Here is an 11,014-nt window from a genome sequence, read left to right as displayed (position 1 = left end):
TCTTTTGTTTTCAGTTTGTTTTTTTATTCCGGGATTATCTGCAAACTTTATGTTGATCCTACCATGGTATGACATGCTTGAGAGCGCTGGCTTAGGTTATACATTGATGACTATTATTTTATAGACTACTAGGAAACCCGGCGAACTTCGTTTCGCCACCAACCAATCACAAAACTCCGTTTCGAAACACGATGTTCGCTGCTTTCCTTCTTTATTCTTAAAATTTTTCCTAAATTTTCTTCTGATGCAAAACCGTGAAAATCGGTTCGTGCTTTCTGTAGTAATAGGGTCAGGAAGGAAAACCCGACTTACTTTTATATTATACAATGTGATAGGGGTGGGACTTCTAACCCGTTAAGGCTGAGTACTACATCTAATTTTATCGACAAAAAAAATAATATGGGGGTTGAACCCCTAATTGAAAATATTGAAAAATAGTGATTTTTTCGGTAAAAATAATTCACAAATTATTTTTTTTCTCACCAAAACATTATCAAACGTTTGTCGTTTTTTTTTTTTTTGTTTCTACGACGCATACAACCTTTGATATCAAAAAAAGTAAAAAAAATATTAAAATAGCCATAATTTTTAGGGGGAATTCGACCCCTTCGACCCCCGACTTTTGTCGATAAAATTAGATGTAGTACTCAGCCTTAACGGGTTAGAAGTCTCACCCCTATCACATTGTAGATTAAATTTTACAATTTCAAATGAAATTCTAAATAGGCACCTATTCAGTACACAAGTAAAATGTCTTCTCTACTTTTCTCATATTATTTTTTTGTTTATGTATGATATGGGTAATATGTTTCTTTTCTTTCTACCCAATTCTCCAATTTAAAAAATTCAGCCAGACATTCGAAAAGACAGACAGAGAGACAACATTCCCAATTGTTGTTATGTATATGGGTAATATGTAAATATTTAACTATACCTAAGCCCTTGAGTAACTGTTGCAATTGTTTTAAAATCAATGTATACTCTCAAAGGAGGTTGGCCGTTGAAAATTGAATTTTAGATTAGCCATGAAAATATGTATAAAATCATAAATCTGACATTTTAGGTCATCCGGAAAGTAACGCCTAGTTTCATGAGCTGGACTATTTTTAATCCAATCACTATCGACATCATCATAGGCTTATAAGTGGACACTTCTGAGCAAAGGCTTCTTCTCCAACGAAGAAGAAATGAGCATTAATCACCATGCTTACAGGAAGTGGGTTGGCAATTCCCAGTCATTCAGATTGTCATCGTTAATTTAGACCGAGAGTGTCATTGGGCGAATCGTGAATCGAACCCAATTAGCGTAGCAGCTGCTACAGTAACTCCCTATCTATATCATACTTCATGTTTTTAATCCAAATTATGTATAGCTAACACCAAAAATATTGTAATTAAGATTGGGGTCGAACTTGTAGCTGTATACAATTATTATTCTGTATACTTGCATGTAAATTAGTGATTGTCTTGCACGTACGTATATGCACGCTACACACCTAACGATTTAATGGTGCAGTTTTAAGTGTAGATACAATCAGACCACTACAGATGGGGCCCCAGTAGGGCTACTCCGGTTCTCGACGGCCGTAGGTTTTATTGATTTACTAATGAAATTACTTAAAATAACGTTTTATTTTTAATTTAAAATCAAAACCTATTTATTTATCTTCATTTCATTCGTTCATTTTTGTTCACAAAGGTTCACAATAAATGGAATTGTAGTACGAAATTTGCAAAGTTTCGGACGAAACTTCGTTTTTCGTTGAATTAGAGAAGGCCTCCTGATCCGGAGCTGCGGACTACCTAGCGGGTTTACCGGGGCTCCGGCTCGAAAAGCAGGAATAGGAACGGGGTGGTTTTTAGTCAGTAAGAGTCTGACACTCCCTCTCGCCTCGCCCAAGGTAAGAGAAGTTAATAAATGACTTTCCACCCGCAAAAAAAGTATAAGTTTGCTTTACGTTTAAATAAACTCATTTTTTTAAACGTAAAGCAACCTCGTATTTGTGATACCTACATTTTAACTGTTTCCTCTATACACCATACGACTAAACGTTACAGCTGGACTGTACAACATTTTTTTTTTATGAAACGAGCAGATGTGTCACATGATGGTAAGCAATCGCAGTCGCCCATGGACACTTGAAACACCAGAGGCGTTACAAGTGCGTTGCCGGCTTTTGGGGGTTACGAATTTAAGGGTTCGGGAATTGGGGAATAGGAAGACTGGGAAGGGGGGAATTGGGAAAATACATGACTGGAAAACAGCACATTGCACAGTTCAAACGTAAAGTGTGTAACGGGCATTATGTAATTAATTCCTTTGAATATTTATACATAATTAATAACTATATGAGTAATTCATAAAAAACTAGTTTGTAATCAGAATAGCAAATAAAGTATAGTTCGAAATTGCATATTTAGGTATTGTTTTCGTTGGTCGCAGGTACTTATTATGTAATACATAAGTAAGTACTTATTTTGTGTGTAAATTCAAAATGAAGAAATACATAAACATTAAATGGTTTTTACCTAAATATTTATAATTTTAATCCCGACCCGAAACCGACCCGAAACAACAATTTGTGGATGACACAAAGAGTTGCTTCGTGTGGGGGTCAAACCCGCTACACGTTACGCGGCAGCCGGTTGCCCAGTCATCGCGGCAACCATTCAATCAAATATACCATTGCCTTCTCAACAAGTTATTCGGGACAAAAGCGTAAGAAAGATATTAATAAAATACTAGTTCTCAGAGTGATTTAGGTATCTTAATGCAAAAATGTTTTTTTAACCATTTTAATGTCTGTAGCACAATTGTTTACTGACGTCAATGCTATTAATAATACATACATTAATCTTTGTCTATACTTAACTTAGATACCTATTCATGTTGTACACTGACCTATGTATATGTATTTATAGTGCTTTCATATAATTTTTTTATGGAACACGAGCTGACGTATCACCTGATGGTAAGCAATCGCCGGATTAGGAATTTAAGGGTAGTTGTTTGGGAATTGGGGATTGGGAAGATTGGGAAGGGGGGAATTGGGCCTCCGGTAACCTCACTCACACAACGAAACACAACGCAAGCGTTGTTTCACGTCGTCCTTTCATGTACAACATTATTTATTTATTTTAAGTAAGCTTTATTGAAGAAATGAATACAGATTATCGATTGACACCTGTTCCTTACACTCAGCAGTATTGTTAATCCTATTGTTGTGAAAATCACATTATTTTTCGAACACATGCTTCTATAAAAGTACCAGCCGTGAGAGAGCCATTGAAACACACGCAACACACGACCTTTAGGAAGGGAATTGGCCTCCGGTAACCTCACTTAAATTCAAAGTCAAAGTCAAGTCGGGTTGCTGTGAGGCCGTGGTATCATTCCACATCGGTGTCGAAGGATGGTTCTCCCACGTGTATCTAGAAGAGTTGAGTATAATGTAATACATAAATATTTATTAATTTAGAACAGGTTATGTATAATTAATCTGTCGTATGTATATTGTTATCATATCATTATTACGTTTTAAATAAAATAGATCGACTTGGCCGGATCGATTCGAGAAAAGGATGGTACGGCCTTGCCGCTTTTTTTGACACTGCCATGCCCCCAGATCTTGTTTTTTTGTTTTCTGGTTTGGTTATTACTAAACTTTAACCATAAAATTGTATAGTATTGTATACTTTATCTTAGTTAGCTAATGGTAAATTACATAAAATTCACAAAGCCGATAATAAAATATTTTATTTGAAATACTGTGAAATACAATACTAAAAATAGTAGGTAAGTTCGAGTAACGGCGCATTCCAATAACCTACCTATCGGTAGATTTGCCTACCAGCGGTAGAATTTTGACATAAGCTCCATACAAAATGTGTCAAAATTCTACCGCTGGTAAGCAAATCTACCGATAGGTAGGTTATTGGAATGCGCCGTAAATCAACACATAAATTGGATTTATAATAATTATTATTTATTGTAAGTTCATATAACGTAAATTCTAAGATACGAAATAATTATATATTAGTAGTAGTACTAGACAACCTATACAAATTAACCCGTAAGTTTAGATACTGAGATGTAGGTACATTAGTTCCTACGTTTATTCTATTACCTATATTACATCCTAATGCAACCAAGAATAAATAAAATAAATAAACTATTTTCTATATTAAGCAGTAATAATAAAGTAACATTAGCTATTGTTTGGCGCTAATCACCCGACATAACGTCAAAAGTTATCCTGATGGGCTTCTGTTCTCTCTTTAACAAACAATAAACCCCTCTTTTTTAGGAAAAGCCCGCCACAACCTCCCACCTTGTAGATTCAATCATGAAAACACCGGAACATTGAAGGCCGGCGCATCCCAGGGTAATGAATGTCTGTCTTGGATCCCGCAACGAAATAAATCAGAAGATATTATTAGAGGAGAAGAAAAAGAAAACGATAGTTTCCACTTCCCTCGGTGAATTTAATGCAGGAGACAGAATGACTTAAACCTTAACCCCTTGTCTGTCGGTATATAAGACACAATAGAAAACACATTGTGTCTCGCGTAGATCTGCGTTCCGACAGACAACGGGTTAAGGCACAAAAGAGACTGCACAAGCCTAGTCGCCAAGCACCACGGAAATTTGACTTAAAACTACGTGGGTTCCTAATAATCCCCTCTATCGAAACTTTCCCTCTTTCTTCCCTCTACTTTCCAGTTGCACTGTAAATCTGTCAGCATCCTTCATCATGACGTCAAAAGTTATCCTGATGGGCTTCTGTTCTTTTCTGGATCCGTTCATATGCGCACCGGGAATGGACACCCGATACTTTCGGATCAGAGTCGCTACTGCAGTCTTCATTGACATCATTGCGTATTGGTATCCTGAAAAAAAAAACTCAAAGTCAAAACATTTATTTCAATTAATCCTTCTATTATTCATTTTGTAACGTCAAATTGAATTGTCCGTCAGCCTGTCTGTCAGTGAAGTAAGGTACTCGTTCCAAAGTGTAGTTTCGAATGGAGAAGAACGAGCAAGAAACTCCATCGTTACTCTTCGTATACTTCAAATAGAGTCAAGAGTACCGGGGCTGCGAAGAACCACAAGGTGGCACTTAATTATTGTGCTACAGATTTCTTAAACTGCACAAACCAAAACTAAATATGCTGACTAACCCAAACAGTTTCTAGGTCCATGACTAAAAGCCATGAACGCAGCGGGATGCTGGAGTGGCGCGTCAAGGAACCGTTCAGGTCGGAACTGCTCCGCGTCGTCTCCCCAGTAGCGAGGGTTGCGCTGCGTGCCCCAGATATGCACCAGTACACCACAACCTTGCACCAGCGTGATTCCTGACGCTGTAGAAGTGAAAATAATTTATAATATTTTGACAAAATATCGTTTTACGAGCCTTAATTTAGATATAACGTTTATGTCAATTTTAATTTTTTTGCGAATTATGTCTAAGTTTCGCCTTGATTTCGTCTATAACCAGATACTAAAGGATGATGTACCTATTTGGCATTATTCTCTATTTTTTATTGGCAAACTGCCAAGAGAAGGCATCATGAGAAACCCTTAAGAAAGAGGTTCAGTAGTAGTCATCTTCCTACTCAAGTACTCAGCAGTGGGAATAACAAAGTCACCAAAATAGAATTACGTACGAAGTTCTAGATCCTTCTCAATCTTTCTGACAACGACGGGCACTGGCGGGTACAGACGCAGTGACTCCCTGACGACGGCGTCGAGGTACTTGAGTTGAGGCAAGTCTTCTGCCGTCACCGGCCTGTCAGAGTCGCCGAACACTTCCACCAACCTGGTAAGTAAAGAACATAAAATGACCTTTATTAATTCACCGAAGAACCACATACTTACTTAATATACAATGCACAATTTTCATCTGAATGACATGAGATTGAAGATATCTATTGAGGTTGCTCATTAATTCTTCTCTATCCTACTAATGTTATAAATATGCAAGTTTGTTTGTTTGTTGCTCCTTCACGTCAAAACGGCTCAAGGGATCGAGTTGAGATTTGGAACAGGGATAGATTATGGTATGGAATAAAACATAGGCTTATTCCATAAATATAATATAAATAAAAAATAAATACGCTGGCAGAAGCTAATATAACTTATTATACCACGAGAACGCAGATGAAGAAGACTGACAGAAGCTAGTACATATCTATATTTCTATCACCGATGGACAGACCGATAGACAATCCTGCATTACCTTTGTTACCTACCTAAGCAAGCGCCTGCGATTGGCCGTGACATGACCAAGTAATGTGACTTTCCTCGACAGTTTATGATCAAAGAAGTAGCCTAATTGGCATTGTCCTACCTTTCCTAAACTCTGTACTTTTAATTTTCTTCTTTACTTACTTTAATTTGCGTCATTATAACCAACCATTAAGACAGCTACGATAAAATTAAATCTTTATAAAATGCAAATGAGATCACGTTTGTATAGAACTCAGATGAATTAATTTATGTTGGTGCAGTCAGCTAAAGTACTTGTAATGCAGGTAAGGAAATTATAATTGATTTAGTACAGAGTACAGGGGCAATCGCGTTGAGTGGCCTAGGTCTATGTCTTGAGGGGGGGTCTGGCAAGGCAGGCCGCCATGACTTCGAGGGTATTTCTCGCACCCTCGTACCCACGTGTGAGACGAGACACTGGGATGGTTCTTCTTTCCCCTTCCGTCTTCCTCAGGTGAGAGGGCTCCGTAAGGATTCCAGAACAATAAATGTTAATTGGCTAGTTTGGTTAGCACAAACTTAATGTAACTGACTTTTCCACAAATACTTTTTAATTATTAACAAGCGTAGTGATTATATGATGTCCATCCATTTTCTTTGCAAGAAGAGGCTTTTTAGCAGCGTAACTTTCACGAGATATTTAAAAAAATGTTATACATTTGTATAAAAAAGTAAAGACTCACTCTTTATAAACTTGTTCCTGTACAGCAGGATACCGCGCCAACATAGACACAGTGAAGGATGCTCCCACTGCCGAGGTGTCGGTACCAGCCAAAGCCAGTACAAGCGTCTCCTCTTGCAGCTCCAGGTCGGAGTAGCCTCGATCACCTCCAGACCCCTCTATTAACAGCTCTAGAAAAGTCTTTGATTCGCTGGAGTCTGAAAACAAAATGACATTAATGTTGACACTCGTACTAAGGCCAATAGAAATTCGGCACTCTAGAACATGATCCTTATAGCACCTACTTAAGTGGCGAGATGTGGGTATAATGTAGAGACAAGCATGTTCTCAGTCCAGTAAAAACAATAAGTTATTACCCATTAATCATAATTTTATAAATCACTCCACGCTCAGAACAAATTGATTTGAACTTCTTGTAAAAACGAAAACCTGACACACTAACATTACCTAAGGTAAAAACTTAGATGCAAGAGATAAAAACTTAGTAGATAATAATAATGAATTTATGTTCAAAGAAGGCCAAGGTTACAAAATACTAGAAAAACAATTACATAAGTAAGTAGGTAGCATGCAATTATTATTAATGCACAAGGAAGTATCAACTCATTACTTACTTTTATTCACACGATCTTTGTTTTCCTTTATTGTAATCCGCTTTGACTTAATTATCTGAAATTAATAGAAATAATTAGGTACATTTTTTGGCGAGAAACTCGACGATGCTGCTCATGAATAAATCTCTATCATGCCTTGAAACTAGTCGATTCCTCGTCAAACAATTACGTTAGTAAGCCGATAACCTAATAATTAATTTAGTATGCTTCACGAAAGTTATAATAGGATATAGATATGTAGATATATAGAATACATGGAGGCAGAAAAAAAGGACTGCCGTTCGATGGATCGTGGCGAGCTATCTATATTTTGTAATATTACAATATGACAACTTCATTATCACGCCAGCCACAAGAGGTCTGCTGAATTTAAACCACCCCCAAGGACTATATATAACCAAGTCAGCATTAACTATTCAATGAAAGAATCCAAGGAGAGTGCCAATAGAAAAAAGTGATAATACATCATTTAGATTTCGATAAATATTTATTACCTTATCAATGAAATCACAGATGATCCTCTTGGACTTCTCAAACGTCTCGTGGTGTGGCAGCAGCTTATACACTGCATCTGCATACAGCCAGGGTTGTACCATGCGTTCAGCTATCAATATGGAACACTTCTCAAACGCCTTCAGAAACGGCTCGTCCTCAGTCTTCTGGGCATTTACATTCACACCGAGAGCAGTTTCTGAGGAACGAACGAAAAAATAGTCATGAGCCAGTTACTACTAAATTCCCTTGTTTAGATACTTTTACGTTTTTTCCAACAAAATCGAACCCTCATCTCGTAGCAAAGCTGCCAGGGATTCACACACTAATATTATAAATGTGTAAGTTTGTTTGTTTGGATGTTTGGCCGTTAATCATGCTGTAAATACAGTATGGATTTTGATGAAATTTGGTATACAGACAGCGTATGAACTGACTTGGGTGATAGGACACCTTTTAGCCCACGCCACGGAAAAACGCGGATGAAGCCGTTAGCAGAAGGCAGTGTAGCTCTAAACGAGATCACAACAGAAAGAAAATCCAATAGTCCTAGAAAAAAGAAGTAACAAGCAATATAGAACAAACCACACACAGAATCCATGGTGTAGCTGGTGAGATACTTCCACACGGAGAAGGGGCCGCTGTCTGCCTCCGTCTGCAGTTGTTCAGCCAATACTGAGCTCTGCCGGGAGAATATTCTCACGAAGTTGTTCAGATTCTTCGGGCTGAACGTCGGAGCCAGGACCTTGCGCCGTGGACGCCAGATGGTCACTGTATGATAAAGAAGTGTTTTCAATACGCTAAATGCTTTTAAAACATAAGAGAAACATTGTAATCTTCTCTTTATATTTCTTCTCTAGGTATACATACCTAATAACAGTGTTAACTTATTTTTTTTCATCTCTCATTAAATTATCGTATGACTGAATATTTTTGCGATAAAACTTACCATTATTTTAATGCCAATTTTCAGCTCTATGCGAATTATGTCTAGGTTGCGACTTAATTTCGTCTACTGACCGGGCTACTAACCTGGTGCAAATATAGTTCCATTGCCGATGAGGTTTCGCGCAAATCGCATGACGTCATCTTTTTCCAATGAAGACTTAAGAATCACTTCCAAGTCCACTGGATCAACCACAACTGGAATAAATTAACCGCAAATCAGATATGCGTGAAGTCATCCTGCATCTAACGAACTACGCACTTTACCTCATCAAGTCTTTCAGTTTGTATATTCAGTATAAGACAGATTATTTTTTATTGATAACTGAGTGTACTCAAAGACCAGCAACGCACTTGTGACACAATGCTGAGCACGTTTCCATCAGGCCATGCTATCAGGCAACCGAGCTATACTCGTTTACCCCATATAAAATTGCTGAATCAACATGTCGTTTAAATAATACGACAAATTATAATGTTTAGTAATATAAACTGTCACTAACCAGTAAAATAATTGTCTCCCAACCACATATTAGTGAGTCCGCCATTTTTAATAGCCTCCCGACCCAGCCTCTCGAATGTTCGCATGCGACCTGGAATGGTTTAGAAAATTAAATAATATTATAATAAGTACTTAATAGGTGCAAGACACGTAACTGCTATATAAAAGGCCTCCTAATGATTATAATTTGATAAGTAGCTTCAAAGAAAAGCGAAAGAGGTACCCATGTAAGAGATCGTAGCAATTGGCGTTCCATAGTCTCTGCCTACCCCCATGAGAGACAGATATTAATAGGTGACAGGTGAGAATCCTGGAGTTAAAAGTAGGTTCCAAACCACTTTAGCGACCAATGCCACCATCGTTGATAGTTACTGCTCTTACTCAATCATGACTTGGTTTCCTTACACCTTAAAGCTAAATAGGTGCTTATTGATGCCATACTCAGAGACATTTAATGATTACTTAAACTATTCCTTAGTAACGATTTTCTTCCGAAAACAACTTCTAAGGACTGGGTTAAGTATCTAACCATATAAATTACTCTGAGTACGGCGGATAGGTAAATAGGCAGATAAGTACAAGGATGGCTATTTAATATTAATTTTCCTTACCATACTAGTCACAGTAGTATCTACCTACACTAAATGAATAATAAAGTATTTATTAACTACCTAAGTATCTATTAATTCATATAAAAACAACTAATTACTTACTCTCGCCGTCTCCACTGAATAAATACGCATGCCCTAATAACGGATACGCCTTGATGTCACATTTTATTTGTCTGGCCACTTGCAGGATGCGACGGATCTTGTACCATCTGTAGGCAAACCCGAGGGTTATGACTAAGAGGACGAGCCACAACATGGTCGCGGCAGACTCCGCTATGTACTGTGACGTAGAACACTAGTACTTATCTTATATACCTAGGTAACTAGTGACTAATTATAGAACTTGTTCTGTAATTATAGTTGAGGCTATATTTTAGAATAAACAAGTAACAGTGTCATAAAATAGATGTTAATCTGTATAAGTCTATACGTAGCTATTTTAGTACCTATAGATTTTAATGGGATAGAGGAAAAGGAACGAGCAGGTGGATCATCTGGTGGTAAGCAATCAGTTACGCCCATAGATATCTACCCCAAAAAAATACCCAAAACTCACAAGCCCAGGCGAGATGGCGATAAAATACAAGGGCTTTCAAGGTTCACTCACTACAAGGTTCACTGGAAAGACGTGGTATCAATCCGGTAGAACCCGGCACATCTCCCACGTGAAGAGTTTGCGTAAGTACCATCGCGTACCTATAAAGCTGTTATACACTTGATCATCGTGGTCATCAGGCGAAATGCCTACCTCTTAAGATGGGGTTTCCTCATTCATTCATCTATAATTCCCATGTCCAGCATGTTTTTCTTTAACGGTAGAAAATAAAACAATCTTACTGACTAAAAACTACCCTTTTTTACGAACATTTGAGTGCGTTTGACCTCAATCTTGCCTGATGG

General features: G+C 37.6%; 1 protein-coding gene across 1 annotated transcript; it reads right to left on the bottom strand.

Annotated features, from left to right (window-relative positions):
- Nucleotides 1-3,959: 3,959 nt before the first annotated feature.
- LOC118262004 (cytochrome P450 4V2) lies at nt 3,960-10,398 on the bottom strand. Its single transcript, XM_050701147.1, has 10 exons — nt 10,217-10,398; nt 9,505-9,594; nt 9,089-9,199; nt 8,642-8,827; nt 8,059-8,255; nt 7,565-7,619; nt 6,952-7,147; nt 5,668-5,819; nt 5,182-5,361; nt 3,960-4,890 (listed from the first exon to the last, which is right to left on the bottom strand). Exons 1-10 carry the CDS (start codon nt 10,368-10,370, stop codon nt 4,685-4,687), a joined length of 1,527 nt encoding a protein of 508 aa, XP_050557104.1. The 5' UTR covers nt 10,371-10,398; the 3' UTR covers nt 3,960-4,684.
- Nucleotides 10,399-11,014: the final 616 nt, after the last annotated feature.

The sequence above is a fragment of the Spodoptera frugiperda genome, chromosome 20, assembly GCF_023101765.2.
Source record: "Spodoptera frugiperda isolate SF20-4 chromosome 20, AGI-APGP_CSIRO_Sfru_2.0, whole genome shotgun sequence".
Classification (NCBI taxonomy): domain Eukaryota; kingdom Metazoa; phylum Arthropoda; class Insecta; order Lepidoptera; family Noctuidae; genus Spodoptera; species Spodoptera frugiperda.
The sequence above is the reverse complement of the archived record's forward strand: the minus strand, read 5'-3'. Positions and strand labels throughout refer to the sequence as shown.